The 20,611-nt window shown below is 49.6% G+C and overlaps 1 protein-coding gene across 3 annotated transcripts in view; it reads left to right on the top strand.

Annotated features, from left to right (window-relative positions):
- Positions 1–20,611, top strand: part of LOC119882796 (diacylglycerol kinase delta-like) — a 44,798-nt gene that overhangs the window by 4,538 nt on the left and 19,649 nt on the right. For 2 of the 3 annotated variants that reach the window (XM_038693051.1, XM_038693050.1), the window contains exons 2-5: positions 1,379–1,489; positions 1,616–1,696; positions 5,644–5,748; positions 6,522–6,654. In XM_038693051.1, the coding sequence (XP_038548979.1) occupies positions 1,379–1,489; positions 1,616–1,696; positions 5,644–5,748; positions 6,522–6,654 (430 nt within the window). Of the gene's footprint in view, positions 1–1,378; positions 1,490–1,615; positions 1,697–2,303; positions 2,517–5,643; positions 5,749–6,521; positions 6,655–20,611 lie in introns of those variants that run through there. The other variant, XM_038693052.1, reaches the window with a different exon arrangement.

Raw genomic sequence — 20,611 nt, 5'->3', positions numbered from 1 at the left:
ATATAAATAATATATATAAAGGAAAAATAAATATTACAATTTTATTAATAATAATATAATAGATTAAATAAAGTTATAATATAATAAATAATTAATTAAACAGTAAATGTGTGTGTGGATATTAATAGACAAAAAATAAAAATCAGTATCAAATGTGAGATTTAAAAAAAATTAATAAAGGAACAGTTACTAAAATAACAAACAATGAAAATAATAATAATTTGAAATTTTATAGAACAAATGCACATAAGATAAGATATATACTGTTATTAATCCCCCGGAGGGGAAAGTCAGGGAGTGGCGATGTTTCATTTGTGTACCTGTGTCTCTTTATTTTATGTTTGAAGCTGCTGTTGTGTTTCATTAAGGTGTTTAAACTGTGCAAACCTGTCTAGTGCAGCAGAGACAGCTCATGGTGTTGGTGCATCATGGGTAATGTAGGCGGTAGACTTTGTTACTGTCTGTGCCGCAGACAGGGATAAGAATGTTTAAAGAATTGATTATCAATACTTGTTTTATGTTGATTGTCTAATCAGGTGTCCGCTCTAATGAACATTAAACTGATTCTACTATAAAATATAGCAAAAACAAGTTTGTGTAAAAACAACAAAAGAGTCAAAATCAACTCCTCCAGCGAGGAAACTATCATCATGTTGTTTTTATTAAACGTTAGATAACTGCAGTCAGTCGGAGCCAGCAGCTGTTTGACCTGCAGCCTTTAAATAACCATGAAGGGAACTCGGGACCTGAGCGGCTGCTGTTGTCGACTCCGTCACAAGACGAGTACAGTCGAGCGTTTGTCCCCCTGACGCCGGTGAGGCACGAGCTGTGTGATCCGTAAGGCTGAGATGATTTGTGAGCTCAGTTCGTCACGTTGAAAATCATCTGTCCTAATTCATCTTGTTGTAAAATGTAAAAACTCACACGGTCAGCTGAACGTCCAGCTGTTTAAAATGAAGTATTCAGTCGTGTTTTTATGTACTGTAATATTATTATTTCAATATTTCAGTCACCTGTGAAAACATCCCATAATTATGTTTTTTCAGTGTGTTGATGAAAAGTGTTCCAAATTAACTTCATAAAGCAACGAAACCAAAATCCATCCAATCCATACATCCAACACGAGACAGCTACTAACCTAAAATAAACACTTTCAGCCGACCACACTAAATGCTCAGAATATTCAGTCTCACATAAGAAGAATTAAACCCATTTATTCTACCGGCTGTGTGGAAAAATAACCAATATAAAACTCAGTGAGAAGACTTCCTCTCACCTACCCGGCTTTATCAGTCTCTGTAGGATGATGTCGCTCTACAGAAGTTTCTCTGCAGCGAACATAAATCAGCCTGTGCTGATGAACTCCGCTGTGTTGCAGACGGTGCTGAAGGAGGGCAACCTGCTGAAACAAACCAACTCGTTCCAGCGCTGGAAGAGACGATACTTCAAGCTGAGAGGGAGGACTCTGTACTACGCTCAGACTGCCAAGGTGAGCCAGGCTGCAGGACAGGGTCACAAGGTCACCTGCCTGCCTGTTGTCCATGCCTCCCCCTCCTGAAGGTGAGGTGCTGATGTCGGTTCAGGTTTGATCTGTGGTGTTTTTTCCTGTCTGTAGTCGATAATCTTCGACGAGGTGGACCTGACTGACGCCAGCGTGGCCGAGTCCAGCACCAAGAACGTCAACAACAGCTTCACGGTGAGTAGAGCTGGAGAGTGATGTGGACCGTGAGCTGGTGAAGCCATGTGGAAAAGAACACACCTGTGGTATTTTGCATCAGATAACATTAGCAACTGGTCAGCGTTGGTTTTTATCCATATGTGGAGTCAGCGTCGGGGAGTCGGCATCAGGAGTCGGCGTTGTGCTGGGTCCAGTAGTTTTGTGGTCTTTGTGGTCGGTGTCAGGAGTCAGTGTAGGGGGTCAGTGTCGGGGAGGCGTTGTGCTGGGTCCAGTAGTTTTGTGGTCTATGTGGTCGGTGTCAGGAGTCAGTGTAGGGGAGGCGTTGTGCTGGGTCCAGTAGTTTTGTAGCTTATCTTTAGACATTATCAGATACATCTAGTGGAGTAATTTCCGCCTAACGGCGTGTTTGCTGCATAAATTAATTATTGATCAGAATTATGTCATTTTACACAAATTATCTTTTATAATAAAGATATAATAAGAATTTAATCTGAAACTTAACCTTAAGAGTCTTATTTTGGTATACTCTGTCACTTCCTGCTGTAAAAGCGGTGGTGTGTTTGGGAGTGGGGGGGGTGGGAGTCGGGGTGACGACAGACAGGAAGTAGGCTTGAGTCATACTTGGGGATGTGGGCGTGGCCAGTAGAGAGAGAGAGAGTGAGCAGCTGAGGAGCGATAGACCATCACTGTAACTCAGACCAGAACCAGCTCTCCTCAAGATCTGAACCCTGCTGGATCAGGACTCTGGATTTGGACCAGATTGTGGAGTGGATTTTTGAGCCAGACAGATTCAAAGCGGCGTCTCTGTGTTTCTGGGTGACGAGTCGAGGATCAGACGGTAAGAGAGCTAATTGGTTTAAATGATGGACACAGCTGTTACAGGCCTGGTGATTAGGGGCTTACTAACATCATGGACTCATGTGAAACGTCTCTGAGAATCCAGAAATGTGAGCAGGAAATAAAACGTCAGAAGCGACATCAGCAAACAACTGAAACAGAGAATCAATAATCAGATTGATGGTTTTATTTGTAAAAGTTATTCTGCCTATAGATTCACAGCAGAGAGGAGAGCGCGTCACCCCGGTTTCAACCTCCCGTACTCTCTAGGATTCATTTTAAGATTTTAAAATGGTTTGGCGCCTTCTTATTTGTCAGAACCTTTACATGTTCACACTCCTGTCACAGCCCTGAGGTGGTCCGATCAGATGCTCCTCCACCTCCCCTGATCCAGGTTAAAAACTAAAGGTGACCGAGCCTTTTCAAGGAAGAACTGCTCGGACTGCTGACATGTTCAAGTTCTTGTGTAAGACTCACCTCCATCTGTTGCGCTGGACTTCCTGAGCAGGTTTTATTGTTCTTTAGTTTTAACCTTCATGTTGTTAGTGTGGACGTGAGGACAGAGAGGAAGAGGAGACTGTGTGAGGGAGTGAAGTTGGTTTTATATATTAAAGATATTTAAAGTACACGCTGTACTCCTTTTCACAGTTTTATACCTTTGCATTTAAAGCCATTAGAGAATGGAGTGACGACACACTGAGCTCACCGGACGACATTTAAACACAAATTTTAAGAAATCTTCAATGACAGAATATCTGAAACTGAAAGTCACAAAATGCAAAACAGTGCAGGTGCATTTTGTTTCTTGTCTCGTCTGTCGGCGTTTATTGTTTCCACCTGTTACCAACACGCTGCCACGCAAACTGTTTAAAAGTGGCGGGGGGGCGTCTTCTCTGCTAACTTCAGCAAGTTGAAGTGGAAGTGTAATGAGTTACTTTTTACTCCTTAAAAAAAGTTAAGTCCTCAAAAAGTGACGGCGGCCTGTTCAGCAGCTCGTTTTAGAAATGAATCCACTTTACTGGAACAATAACGAACCTGACAGAGCCGGTGATGCTGGGCAGCAAGGGAATAGTAAACCTTACAGTACTAGTTACTGGGGAGAGTAGTAATACTGCAGTAACTGAGTAACTGTCCAACGCTGTTAACGAGGAATATCGTCACGTTTTAACATCCCGAGATCTCGTTCCAGCACTGAAGCCAACGTTTGTGTCTTTGCCGAAGCACGAGGAAGTTTCTGCTTCTCACTGTCAGATTACTGAAGTCAGGCGGGGGGGCTGGCGGTGTTAGGTACGTTTAGCATAACAAAAACTAAACAAATACAAATGAATTATAGCAAATTAATTTATTATTTACATGCAGTGTGTGTAGAACTGCAGCTCTGATCCTTTTAATGATATAATTTTCAGTTCCAGATAAATAAATCTGATCTATCATTCAGACTCTTGTCGGATCAGGTTCAACTGACAGCTACATGTTCCTGACTGACGCTGTGCTGCTGAAGCCTCCCTGTCCTCCCTCACTTTCTTCTCTCGCTTCAGTCTTCAGACCGTGACGCGGTGGACTCGGTACAGATCCTCTGCAAATATTTGCTCATTATTTCCAGTCACACCGGGTCAGATGAAGCTCCGCTCGCCTGCCGTCATGCGACAGGAAACACAGGCTCGGACAACATGTGATCTGCATATTGTGTGCCTGTACGTCTTACTGTTCAGAAATACTTTTGTTACTTTCATGTCAGCGTATAAGGAATGGAAATAATAGATAGAAAGTAGGTAAGTAGAAAATATGATAAAATATAAATAAATATAAAGGAGTACTGGTAGAAGTATTGATTGAGCGAGTGGTCCAGCGGAGCCACATGCAGCAGGTGATTAGAACTTAAAGTGAAGCTTATGGACCAGAGGTGCACAGAAGAGGTGGAGGACTTGACCAGGATGAGCTTTATTACTGCAAATCTTTTCCAGAAACATAAATACACCCCAAAAAATAAATCCAGAGTTTAGAGTTTAATCCTGTGGAGAACGGGCAGGATTCACGAGAAGCTCACCGTCAAAGCAAGCCGGCACCACCGAGGACCCACAAATAATAAATAAGAATAAGTACAGGACGCCTTTGGTAATATCCACACTCACAAGATGAAACTGAAATACAAGCGGGGCTGAAATCAAAAGCTTCAACACCAAACGTGCAGTTTAATGTTTAAATCGCTAGTTGCCTTAAATAGGCAGTTTTCCTGTGGGAGTTCTGCATTGCAGCCTGGTGGGAAGCCAGCAGGAGCAACGCCAGCAGGTCACGCTAACTGCTATGCTAGCAGGAGGTGTTAAGTGACACAATATCAGAAGAGACAGAATTATTATTATTGTGTTTTATTGTTGTTGTGGTCGTTGTAGTCGTCCTCTACTCAACCAAACACAGACAGTTCTGCCCCTTAAACCCCCGAAAGAACCTGAACTTGGGTTTATTATCGCCTCCAGAGCAGAGCCCAGATTTAGACCCAGGAATCGGGACAAACAGAACCATGTTAGGTTCTGGTTCCACAGGTTCGTGCAGTGCTGAGCACTGATGTGAACCCTGTTTTCTGAAAGTCCTGCACACGTCGTTGGTTTGAATGAATGTGAACGGAGCTCTGAGCCTCAGCTTTTATTTTTATCGCCAGGCTTCACGTCCTTTGTATAAATCTTCTGGCTCCTGAGGACGAGGGAGGAGGAGAGTCAGAGGTCGGAGCTGCTCGTTAGTTTTTAACACGTTCAAAAGGAAAGTTTGGAATAAAAAGTGACAGCAGGACGTCAAACAGGAAGCCGCCGCCATACGACTACACAGACGAGTGTTTGTTCTGTCAGACCCTCAGGTGTTGTTTCAAAAACAGAGTCAGATCTGCTGGTGTGTGTGTGTGTGTGTGTGTGTGTGTGCGCACGCTCGCTCGCAGGTCTATTTCTGTCTTTGTGGGAAACAGACGCTTCATTGTGGAGCAGCTGAACAGGAAGTGGAAGTCTGTTTCTCTTAAAATGACAACCACACACACTCCTGCAGTGTTTTATTCATATAACCAGAACAATGGGCAACAACAGCACTGTGTGTATGTGTGTGTGTGTGTGTGTGTGTGTGTGTGTGCGTGTGCGTGTGCGTAGGTCATCACCCCCTGCAGGCGTCTGATTCTGTGTGCTGACAACAGGAAGGAGATGGAGGAGTGGATGGCGGCTCTGCGCAGCGTCCAGAACCGACAGAACTATGAGGTGAACTGCGTGATTAATACTGGTGGACTGATACGGGTTTATGAAAGGCCGATGTCAATATTTAGAGCGCAGAGATCTATTATGCAGATATCAGAACAGATACAAGTCCTGTATTATTGTGTTATTATAATATTAGAGTCGAATCTAATATTATAATTAAACCTTAAACTTTATTTGCAGAGCCGTTATCAAACAAAGCACAAAGGGCCTCACAGAGAGAGACAGCAGCATGTTGTATTAATGAATGAAGCAGAAACACACTGAGTTCTGCTTCATTCTGAAGTTTAAAGGAGAGCTGCTTTGCTCTCTACAGTAGATCTTTATCCTCTGTTAGATTTGCTTCATGTGATGTTATGTGTTGTTCTTATATGTCGCTCTGCTACTATCTAGGTTGTTTTTATTATTCAACTATTGTGCCGTTTGTTGTATCGTCTACTCTCTGTAGATCGTCTTTTATCATGTTTCTTATCTGTCTTTTAATTTTTCTCATCTGGTCTCTTTGTGTCCTTGTCCCTGGTTTTCAGGTTGGTTGTTGTGACTGAGTTGTTGTCCTGCGTCCTCCGTCTGTTGCTTTATGTTTTTATTTAATCCCAGTACCCTTTCCCACAGGAGGCCTTATGTCTCCAGCCAGGCCGTTATTGTAAATAAGAAACTGTTCTTAATTAAAATACATGTATAATAAAAAAACAAACTTAAAAACACTTAGATCAGAGCTGCTGTATCAGCCAGATATCGGCCCAGTACCAGGTTCTGACTGTCTCTGTGTCTCCCAGTCCACCCAGTACAGCATGGACCACTTCAGCGGGATGCACAACTGGTACGCCTGCTCTCACGCCAGACCGACGTACTGTAACGTCTGCAGAGAGGCTCTGTCAGGAGTGACATCACACGGCCTGTCCTGTGAAGGTGCACGCAGTACACACGCAGTACACACGCAGTACACACGCAGTACACACGCAGGACACACGCTGTAGAAACGCAGTACACACGCAGTACACACGCAGTACACACGCAGGACACACGCTGTAGAAACGCAGTACACACGCTGTACACACGCTGTAGAAACGCAGTACACACGCAGTACACACACAGTACACACGCAGGACACACGCTGTAGAAACGCAGTACACACGCTGTACACACGCTGTACACACGCTGTACACACGCTGTAGAAACGCAGTACACACGCTGTACACACGCTGTACACACGCTGTACACACGCTGTACACACGCTGTAGAAACGCAGTACACACGCTGTACACACGCTGTACACACGCTGTACACACGCTGTACACACGCTATAGAAACGCAGTACACACGCAGTATACACGCAGGACACTCGCAGGACACACGCAGTATACACGCAATATACACGCAGGACACTCGCAGGACACACACAGTATACACGCAGTATACACGCAGTATACACGCAATATACACGCAGGACACTCGCAGGACACACGCAGGACACACGCAGTACACACGCAGTACACACGCAGGACACACGCTGTAGAAACGCAGTACACACGCAGTACACACGCAGTACACACGCAGGACACACGCTGTAGAAACGCAGTACACACGCAGTACACACGCAGGACACACGCTGTAGAAACGCAGTACACACGCTGTACACACGCTGTAGAAACGCAGTACACACGCAGTACACACACAGTACACACGCAGGACACACGCTGTAGAAACGCAGTACACACGCAGTACACACACAGTACACACGCAGGACACACGCTGTAGAAACGCAGTACACACGCTGTACACACGCTGTAGAAACGCAGTACACACGCAGTACACACACAGTACACACGCAGTACACACGCTGTACACACGCAGGACACACGCTGTAGAAACGCAGTACACACGCTGTACACACGCTGTAGAAACGCAGTACACACGCAGTACACACACAGTACACACGCAGGACACACGCTGTAGAAACGCAGTACACACGCTGTACACACGCTGTAGAAACGCAGTACACACGCAGTACACACACAGTACACACGCAGGACACACGCTGTAGAAACGCAGTACACACGCAGTACACACGCAGGACACACGCTGTAGAAACGTAGTACACACGCTGTACACACGCTGTAGAAACGCAGTACACACGCAGTACACACACAGTACACACGCAGGACACACGCTGTAGAAACGCAGTACACACGCTGTACACACGCTGTACACACGCTGTACACACGCTGTAGAAACGCAGTATACACGCAATATACACGCAGGACACTCGCAGGACACACACAGTATACACGCAGTATACACGCAGTATACACGCAATATACACGCAGGACACTCGCAGGACACACGCAGGACACACGCAGTACACACGCTGTAGAAACGCAGTACACACGCAGGACACACGCAGTACACACGCAGGACACACGCAGGACACGCAGTACACACGCAGTACACACGCAGGACACACGCAGGACACACGCAGGACACACGCTGTAGAAACGCAGTACACACGCTGTACACACGCTGTACACACGCTGTACACACGCTGTAGAAACACAGTACACACGCAATATACACGCAGGACACTCGCAGGACACACGCAGTACACACGCTGTACACACGCTGTAGAAACGCAGTACACACACAATATACACGCAGGACACTCGCAGGACACTCGCTGTACACACGCAGTACACACGCAGTACACACGCAGGACACACGCAGTACACACGCTGTACACACGCTGTACACACGCTGTAGAAACGCAGTACACACACAATATACACGCAGGACACTCGCAGGACACTCGCAGGACACTCGCTGTACACACGCAGTATACACGCAGTATACACGCAGGACACTCGCAGGACACACGCTGTACACACGCAGTATACACGCAATATACACGCAGGACACTCGCAGGACACACGCTGTACACGCAGGACACTCGCAGGACACACGCAGTATACACGCAATATACACGCAGGACACTCGCAGGACACACGCTGTACACACGCAGTATACACGCAGTATACACGCAATATACACGCAGGACACTCGCAGGACACACGCTGTACACACGCAATATACACGCAGGACACTCGCAGGACACACGCAGTATACACGCAATATACACGCAGGACACACGCTGTACACACGCTGTACACACGCTGTACACACGCTGTACACACGCAGTATACACGCAATATACACGCAGGACACACGCTGTACACACGCTGTACACACGCTGTACACACGCAGTATACACGCAGTATACACGCAATATACACGCAGGACACTCGCAGGACACACGCTGTACAAACGCAATATACACGCAGGACACTAGCAGGACACACGCAGTATACACGCAATATACACGCAGGACACTCGCAGGACACACGCTGTACACACGCAATATACACGCAGGACACTCGCAGGACACACGCTGTACACACGCAGTACACACGCAGTATACACGCAGTATACACGCAATATACACGCAGGACACTCGCAGGACACACGCTGTACACACGCAATATACACGCAGGACACTCGCAGGACACACGCAGTATACACGCAGGACACACGCTGTACACACGCTGTACACACGCTGTACACACGCTGTAGAAACGCAGTACACACGCAATATACACGCAGGACACTCGCAGGACACACGCTGTACACACGCAGTATACACGCAGTATACACGCAGTATACACGCAATATACACGCAGGACACTCGCAGGACACACGCTGTACACACGCAGTACACACGCTGTAGAAACGCAGTACACACGCTGTACACACGCTGTAGAAACGCAGTACACACGCTGTACACACGCTGTACACACGCAGTACACACGCAGTACACACGCTGTACACACGCTGTAGAAACGCAGTACACACGCTGTACACACGCTGTACACACGCTGTACACACGCTGTAGAAACGCAGTAGAAACGCAGTACACACGCTGTACACACGCTGTACACACGCTGTACACACGCTGTACACACGCTGTAGAAACGCAGTACACACGCAATATACACGCAGGACACTCGCAGGACACACGCTGTACACACGCAGTATACACGCAGTATACATGCAATATACACGCAGGACACTCGCAGGACACACGCAGTATACACGCAATATACACGCAGGACACTCGCAGGACACACGCTGTACACACGCAGTATACACGCAGTATACACGCAATATACACGCAGGACACTCGCAGTACACACGCAGTATACACGCAATATACACGCAGGACACTCGCAGGACACACGCTGTATACACGCAATATACACGCAGGACACTCGCAGGACACACGCTGTACACACGCAGTATACACGCAGTATACACGCAATATACACGCAGGACACTCGCAGTACACACGCAGTATACACGCAATATACACGCAGGACACTCGCAGGACACACGCTGTACACACGCAATATACACGCAGGACACACGCTGTACACACGCAGTACACACGCTGTAGAAACGCAGTACACACGCAGTACACACGCAGTACACACGCAGGACACACGCAGGACACACGCTGTAGAAATGCAGTACACACGCAGTATACACGCAGGACACTCGCAGGACACACGCTGTAGAAATGCAGTACACACGCAGTACACACGCAGGACACACGCAGGACACACGCAGGACACTCGCAGGACACTCGCAGGACACACGCTGTACACACGCTGTAGAAACGCAGTACACACGCAGGACACACGCAGGACACACGCAGGACACACGCAGTACACACGCTGTAGAAACGCAGTACACACGCTGTACACACGCTGTACACACGCTGTACACACGCTGTACACACGCTGTACACACGCTGTAGAAACGCAGTACACACGCAGGACACACGCAGGACACACGCAGTACACACGCAGGACACACGCAGTACACACGCTGTAGAAACGCAGTACACACGCTGTACACACGCTGTACACACGCTGTACACACGCTATAGAAACGCAGTACACACGCAATATACACGCAGGACACTCGCAGGACGCACGCTGTACACACGCTGTACACACGCTGTACACACGCAGGACACACGCAGTACACACGCAGGACACACGCAGTACACACGCTGTAGAAACGCAGTACACACGCAGGACACACGCAGGACACACGCTGTACACACGCTGTACACACGCTGTAGAAACGCAGTACACACGCAATATACACGCAGGACACTCGCAGGACACACGCTGTACACACGCAGTATACACGCAGTATACACGCAATATACACGCAGGACACTCGCAGGACACACGCAGTATACACGCAATATACACGCAGGACACTCGCAGGACACACGCTGTACACACGCTGTACACACGCTGTACACACGCAGTATACACGCAATATACACGCAGGACACTCGCAGGACACACGCTGTACACACGCAATATACACGCTGTACACACGCAGTACACACGCTGTAGAAACGCAGTACACACGCTGTACACACGCTGTACACACGCTGTACACACGCTGTAGAAACGCAGTACACACGCTGTACACACGCTGTAGAAACGCAGTACACACGCTGTACACACGCTGTACACACGCTGTACACACGCTGTACACACGCTGTACACACGCAGTACACACGCAATATACACGCAGGACACTCGCAGGACACACGCTGTATACACGCAGTGTACACACGCAGTATACACGCAGGACACTCGCAGGACACGCGCAGTATACACGCAGTATACACGCAGGACACTCGCAGGACACACGCTGTACACGCAGTATACACGCAGTATACATGCAATATACACGCAGGACACTCGCAGTACACACGCAGTATACACGCAATATACACGCAGGACACACGCTGTACACACGCAATATACACGCAGGACACACGCTGTACACACGCAGTACACACGCTGTAGAAACGCAGTACACACGCAGGACACTCGCAGGACACACGCAGTACACACGCAGGACACACGCTGTAGAAATGCAGTACACACGCAGTACACACGCAGGACACACGCTGTAGAAATGCAGTACACACGCAGGACACATGCAGGACACTCGCAGGACACTCGCAGGACACTCACAGGACACACGCTGTACACACGCTGTAGAAACGCAGTACACTCGCAGGACACTCGCAGGACACACGCAGTATACACGCAGTATACACGCAGGACACTCGCAGGACACACGCTGTACACACGCAATATACACGCTGTACACACGCAGTACACACGCTGTAGAAACGCAGTACACACGCTGTACACACGCTGTACACACGCTGTACACACGCAGTACACACGCTGTACACACGCTGTACACACGCTGTACACACGCTGTAGAAACGCAGTACACACGCTGTACACACGCAGTACACACGCTGTAGAAACGCAGTACACACGCTGTACACACGCTGTACACACGCTGTACACACGCAGTACACACGCTGTACACACGCTGTACACACGCTGTACACACGCTGTACACACGCTGTACACACGCTGTAGAAACGCAGTACACACGCTGTACACACGCTGTACACACGCAGTACACACGCTGTACACACGCTGTACACACGCTGTACACACGCTGTACACACGCTGTACACACGCTGTACACACGCTGTAGAAACGCTGTACACACGCAGTACACACGCTGTAGAAACGCAGTACACACGCTGTACACACGCAGTACACACGCTGTAGAAACGCAGTACACACGCTGTACACACGCTGTACACACGCAGTACACACGCTGTAGAAACGCAGTACACACGCTGTACACACGCTGTACACACGCTGTACACACGCTGTACACACGCTGTAGAAACGCAGTACACACGCAATATACACGCAGGACACTCGCAGGACACACGCTGTACACACGCAGTATACACGCAGTATACACGCAATATACACGCAGGACACTCGCAGTACACACGCAGTATACACGCAATATACACGCAGGACACACGCTGTACACACGCAATATACACGCAGGACACTCGCTGTACACACGCAGTATACACGCAATATACACGCAGGACACACGCTGTACACACGCAATATACACGCAGGACACACGCAGTATACACGCAATATACACGCAGGACACACGCAGTATACACGCAATATACACGCAGGATACACGCAGGACACACGCAGTATACACGCAATATACACGCAGGACACACGCAGTATACACGCAATATACACGCAGGACACTCGCAGTACACACGCAGTATACACGCAATATACACGCAGGACACACGCTGTACACACGCAATATACACGCAGGACACACGCTGTACACACGCAGTACACACGCTGTACACACGCTGTACACACGCTGTAGAAACGCAGTACACACGCAGGACACTCGCAGGACACACGCAGTACACACGCAGGACACACGCTGTAGAAATGCAGTACACACGCAGTATACACGCAGGACACTCGCAGGACACACGCTGTAGAAATGCAGTACACACGCAGGACACTCGCAGGACACACGCAGTACACACGCTGTAGAAACGCAGTACACACGCAGTATACACGCAGGACACTCGCAGGACACACGCTGTACACACGCAGTACACACGCTGTACACACGCTGTAGACACGCAGTATACACGCAGTATACACGCAGTATACACGCAGGACACTCGCAGGACACACGCAGTACACACGCAGTACACACGCTGTAGAAACGCAGTACACACGCAGTATACACGCAGGACACTCGCAGGACACACACAGTATACACGCAGGACATACGCTGTAGAAACGCAGTACACACGCTGTAGAAACGCAGTACACACGCAGTACACACGCTGTACACACGCTGTAGAAACGCAGGACACACGCAGGACACACGCAGTACACACGCTGTAGAAACGCAGTACACACGCTGTGGAAACGCAGTACACACGCAGGACACACGCAGGACACACGCAGGACACACGCTGTAGAAACGCAGTACACACGCAGTATACACGCAGGACACTCACAGTATACACGCAGGACATACGCTGTAGAAACGCAGTACACACGCAGTACACACGCTGTACACACGCTGTACACACGCTGTAGAAACGCAGGACACACGCAGGACACACGCTGTAGAAACGCAGTACACACGCTGTAGAAACGCAGTACACACGCTGTAGAAACGCAGTACATACGCTGTAGAAACGCAGTACACACGCAGTACACACGCTGTACACACGCTGTACACACGCTGTAGAAACGCAGGACACACGCAGGACACACGCTGTAGAAACGCAGGACACACGCTGTAGAAACGCAGTACACACGCTGTCGAAACGCAGTACACACGCTGTAGAAACGCAGTACACACGCTGTACACACGCTGTACACACGCTGTAGAAACGCAGTACACACGCTGTAGAAACGCTGTACACACGCTGTAGAAACGCAGTACACACGCTGTAGAAACGCAGTACACACGCTGTACACACGCTGTAGAAACGCAGTACACACGCAGTATACACGCAGGACACTCGCAGGACACACACAGTATACACGCAGGACACACGCTGTAGAAACGCAGTACACACGCAGTACACACGCTGTAGAAACGCAGTACACACGCAGTACACACGCTGTACACACGCTGTACACACGCTGTAGAAACGCAGGACACGCACAGGACACACGCAGTACACATGCTGTACACACGCTGTAGAAACGCAGTACACACGCTGTAGAAATGCAGTACACACGCAGTATACATGCAGGACACGCGCTGTAGAAACGCAGTACACACGCAATACACACGCAGTATACACGCAGGACACACGCTGTAGAAACGCTGTACACACGCAATATACACGCAGTACACACGCAGTATACACGCAGGACACACGCTGTAGAAACGCAGTACACACGCAGTATACACGCAGGACACACGCTGTAGAAAAGCAGTACACACGCAGTATACACGCAGGACACACGCTGTAGAAACGCAGTACACACGCAGTATACACGCAGGACACACGCTGTAGAAACGCAGTACACACGCAGTATACACGCAGGACACACGCTGTAGAAACGCAGTACACACGCAGGACACACGCTGTAGAAACGCAGTACACACGCAGTATACACGCAGGACACACGCTGTAGAAACGCAGTACACACGCAGTATACACGCAGGACACACGCTGTAGAAACGCAGTACACACGCAGTATACACGCAGGACACACGCTGTAGAAACGCAGTACACACGCAGTATACACGCAGGACACACGCTGTAGAAACGCAGTACACACGCAGTATACACGCAGGACACACGCTGTAGAAATGCAGTACACACGCAGTATACACGCAATATACACGCAGGACACTCGCAGGACACACGCTGTACACACGCAATATACACGCTGTACACACGCAGTACACACGCTGTAGAAACGCAGTACACACGCTGTACACACGCTGTACACACGCTGTACACACGCTGTAGAAACGCAGTACACACGCTGTACACACGCTGTAGAAACGCAGTACACACGCTGTACACACGCTGTACACACGCTGTACACACGCTGTACACACGCTGTACACACGCAGTACACACGCAATATACACGCAGGACACTCGCAGGACACACGCTGTATACACGCAGTGTACACACGCAGTATACACGCAGGACACTCGCAGGACACGCGCAGTATACACGCAGTATACACGCAGGACACTCGCAGGACACACGCTGTACACGCAGTATACACGCAGTATACATGCAATATACACGCAGGACACTCGCAGTACACACGCAGTATACACGCAATATACACGCAGGACACACGCTGTACACACGCAATATACACGCAGGACACACGCTGTACACACGCAGTACACACGCTGTAGAAACGCAGTACACACGCAGGACACTCGCAGGACACACGCAGTACACACGCAGGACACACGCTGTAGAAATGCAGTACACACGCAGTACACACGCAGGACACACGCTGTAGAAATGCAGTACACACGCAGGACACATGCAGGACACTCGCAGGACACTCGCAGGACACTCGCAGGACACTCACAGGACACACGCTGTACACACGCTGTAGAAACGCAGTACACTCGCAGGACACTCGCAGGACACACGCAGTATACACGCAGTATACACGCAGGACACTCGCAGGACACACGCTGTACACACGCAATATACACGCTGTACACACGCAGTACACACGCTGTAGAAACGCAGTACACACGCTGTACACACGCTGTACACACGCTGTACACACGCAGTACACACGCTGTACACACGCTGTACACACGCTGTACACACGCTGTAGAAACGCAGTACACACGCTGTACACACGCAGTACACACGCTGTAGAAACGCAGTACACACGCTGTACACACGCTGTACACACGCTGTACACACGCAGTACACACGCTGTACACACGCTGTACACACGCTGTACACACGCTGTACACACGCTGTACACACGCTGTAGAAACGCAGTACACACGCTGTACACACGCTGTACACACGCAGTACACACGCAGTACACACGCTGTACACACGCTGTACACACGCTGTACACACGCTGTACACACGCTGTACACACGCTGTAGAAACGCAGTACACACGCTGTACACACGCAGTACACACGCTGTAGAAACGCAGTACACACGCTGTACACACGCAGTACACACGCTGTAGAAACGCAGTACACACGCTGTACACACGCTGTACACACGCAGTACACACGCTGTAGAAACGCAGTACACACGCTGTACACACGCTGTACACACGCTGTACACACGCTGTACACACGCTGTAGAAACGCAGTACACACGCAATATACACGCAGGACACTCGCAGGACACACGCTGTACACACGCAGTATACACGCAGTATACACGCAATATACACGCAGGACACTCGCAGTACACACGCAGTATACACGCAATATACACGCAGGACACACGCTGTACACACGCAATATACACGCAGGACACTCGCTGTACACACGCAGTATACACGCAATATACACGCAGGACACTCGCAGTACACACGCAGTATACACGCAATATACACGCAGGACACACGCAGTATACACGCAATATACACGCAGGACACACGCAGTATACACGCAATATACACGCAGGATACACGCAGGACACACGCAGTATACACGCAATATACACGCAGGACACACGCAGTATACACGCAATATACACGCAGGACACTCGCAGTACACACGCAGTATACACGCAATATACACGCAGGACACACGCTGTACACACGCAATATACACGCAGGACACACGCTGTACACACGCAGTACACACGCTGTACACACGCTGTACACACGCTGTAGAAACGCAGTACACACGCAGGACACTCGCAGGACACACGCAGTACACACGCAGGACACACGCTGTAGAAATGCAGTACACACGCAGTATACACGCAGGACACTCGCAGGACACACGCTGTAGAAATGCAGTACACACGCAGGACACTCGCAGGACACACGCAGTACACACGCTGTAGAAACGCAGTACACACGCAGTATACACGCAGGACACTCGCAGGACACACGCTGTACACACGCAGTACACACGCTGTACACACGCTGTAGACACGCAGTATACACGCAGGACACTCGCAGGACACACGCAGTACACACGCAGTACACACGCTGTAGAAACGCAGTACACACGCAGTATACACGCAGGACACTCGCAGGACACACACAGTATACACGCAGGACATACGCTGTAGAAACGCAGTACACACGCTGTAGAAACGCAGTACACACGCAGTACACACGCTGTACACACGCTGTAGAAACGCAGGACACACGCAGGACACACGCAGTACACACGCTGTAGAAACGCAGTACACACGCTGTGGAAACGCAGTACACACGCAGGACACACGCAGGACACACGCTGTAGAAACGCAGTACACACGCAGTATACACGCAGGACACTCACAGTATACACGCAGGACATACGCTGTAGAAACGCAGTACACACGCAGTACACACGCTGTACACACGCTGTACACACGCTGTAGAAACGCAGGACACACGCAGGACACACGCTGTAGAAACGCAGTACACACGCTGTAGAAACGCAGTACACACGCTGTAGAAACGCAGGACACACGCTGTAGAAACGCAGTACACACGCTGTAGAAACGCAGTACACACGCTGTAGAAACGCAGTACACACGCTGTACACACGCTGTACACACGCTGTAGAAACGCAGTACACACGCTGTAGAAACGCTGTACACACGCTGTAGAAACGCAGTACACACGCTGTAGAAACGCAGTACACACGCTGTACACACGCTGTAGAAACGCAGTACACACGCAGTATACACGCAGGACACTCGCAGGACACACACAGTATACACGCAGGACACACGCTGTAGAAACGCAGTACACACGCAGTACACACGCTGTAGAAACGCAGTACACACGCAGTACACACGCTGTACACACGCTGTACACACGCTGTAGAAACGCAGGACACGCACAGGACACACGCAGTACACATGCTGTACACACGCTGTAGAAACGCAGTACACACGCTGTAGAAATGCAGTACACACGCAGTATACATGCAGGACACGCGCTGTAGAAACGCAGTACACACGCAATACACACGCAGTATACACGCAGGACACACGCTGTAGAAACGCTGTACACACGCAATATACACGCAGTACACACGCAGTATACACGCAGGACACACGCTGTAGAAACGCAGTACACACGCAGTATACACGCAGGACACACGCTGTAGAAAAGCAGTACACACGCAGTATACACGCAGGACACACGCTGTAGAAACGCAGTACACACGCAGTATACACGCAGGACACACGCTGTAGAAACGCAGTACACACGCAGTATACACGCAGGACACACGCTGTAGAAAAGCAGTACACACGCAGTATACACGCAGGACACACGCTGTAGAAACGCAGTACACACGCAGTATACACGCAGGACACACGCTGTAGAAACGCAGTACACACGCAGTATACACGCAGGACACACGCTGTAGAAACGCAGTACACACGCAGGACACTCGCAGGACACACGCTGTACACACGCAGTATACACGCAGTATACACGCAGTATACACGCAATATACACGCAGGACACTCGCAGGACACACGCTGTACACACGCAGTACACACGCTGTAGAAACGCAGTACACACGCTGTACACACGCTGTAGAAACGCAGTACACACGCTGTACACACGCTGTACACACGCTGTACACACGCTGTACACACGCAGTACACACGCTGTAGAAACGCAGGACACGCACAGGACACACGCAGTACACATGCTGTACACACGCTGTAGAAACGCAGTACACACGCTGTAGAAATGCAGTACACACGCAGTATACATGCAGGACACGCGCTGTAGAAACGCAGTACACACGCAATACACACGCAGTATACACGCAGGACACACGCTGTAGAAACGCTGTACACACGCAATATACACGCAGTACACACGCAGTATACACGCAGGACACACGCTGTAGAAACGCAGTACACACGCAGTATACACGCAGGACACACGCTGTAGAAAAGCAGTACACACGCAGTATACACGCAGGACACACGCTGTAGAAACGCAGTACACACGCAGTATACACGCAGGACACACGCTGTAGAAACGCAGTACACACGCAGTATACACGCAGGACACACGCTGTAGAAAAGCAGTACACACGCAGGACACACGCTGTAGAAACGCAGTACACACGCAGTATACACGCAGGACACACGCTGTAGAAACGCAGTACACACGCAGTATACACGCAGGACACACGCTGTAGAAACGCAGTACACACGCAGGACACTCGCAGGACACACGCTGTACACACGCAGTATACACGCAGTATACACGCAGTATACACGCAATATACACGCAGGACACTCGCAGGACACACGCTGTACACACGCAGTACACACGCTGTAGAAACGCAGTACACACGCTGTACACACGCTGTAGAAACGCAGTACACACGCTGTACACACGCTGTACACACGCTGTAGAAAAGCAGTACACACGCAGGACACACGCTGTAGAAACGCAGTACACACGCAGTATACACGCAGGACACACGCTGTAGAAACGCAGTACACACGCAGTATACACGCAGGACACACGCTGTAGAAACGCAGTACACACGCAGTATACACGCAGGACACACGCTGTAGAAACGCAGTACACACGCAGTATACACGCAGGACACACGCTGTAGAAACGCAGTACACACGCAGTATACACGCAGGACACACGCTGTAGAAATGCAGTACACACGCAGTATACACGCAATATACACGCAGGACACTCGCAGGACACACGCTGTACACACGCAATATACACGCTGTACACACGCAGTACACACGCTGTAGAAACGCAGTACACACGCTGTACACACGCTGTACACACGCTGTACACACGCTGTAGAAACGCAGTACACACGCTGTACACACGCTGTAGAAACGCAGTACACACGCTGTACACACGCTGTACACACGCTGTACACACGCTGTACACACGCTGTACACACGCAGTACACACGCAGTATACACGCAGGACACACGCTGTAGAAACGCAGTACACACGCAGTATACACGCAGGACACACGCTGTAGAAACGCAGTACACACGCAGTATACACGCAGGACACACGCTGTAGAAACGCAGTACACACGCAGTATACACGCAGGACACACGCTGTAGAAATGCAGTACACACGCAGTATACACGCAGTATACACGCAAATTCAGGTCTGAGT

The sequence above is a fragment of the Micropterus salmoides genome, unplaced genomic scaffold (assembly GCF_014851395.1).
Source record: "Micropterus salmoides isolate LMB-PRFRI ecotype aquatic unplaced genomic scaffold, ASM1485139v1 Ms_hic_scaffold_3, whole genome shotgun sequence".
In the NCBI taxonomy this organism is placed as follows: domain Eukaryota; kingdom Metazoa; phylum Chordata; class Actinopteri; order Centrarchiformes; family Centrarchidae; genus Micropterus; species Micropterus salmoides.
This window is presented reverse-complemented; position numbering and strand designations above follow the sequence as displayed.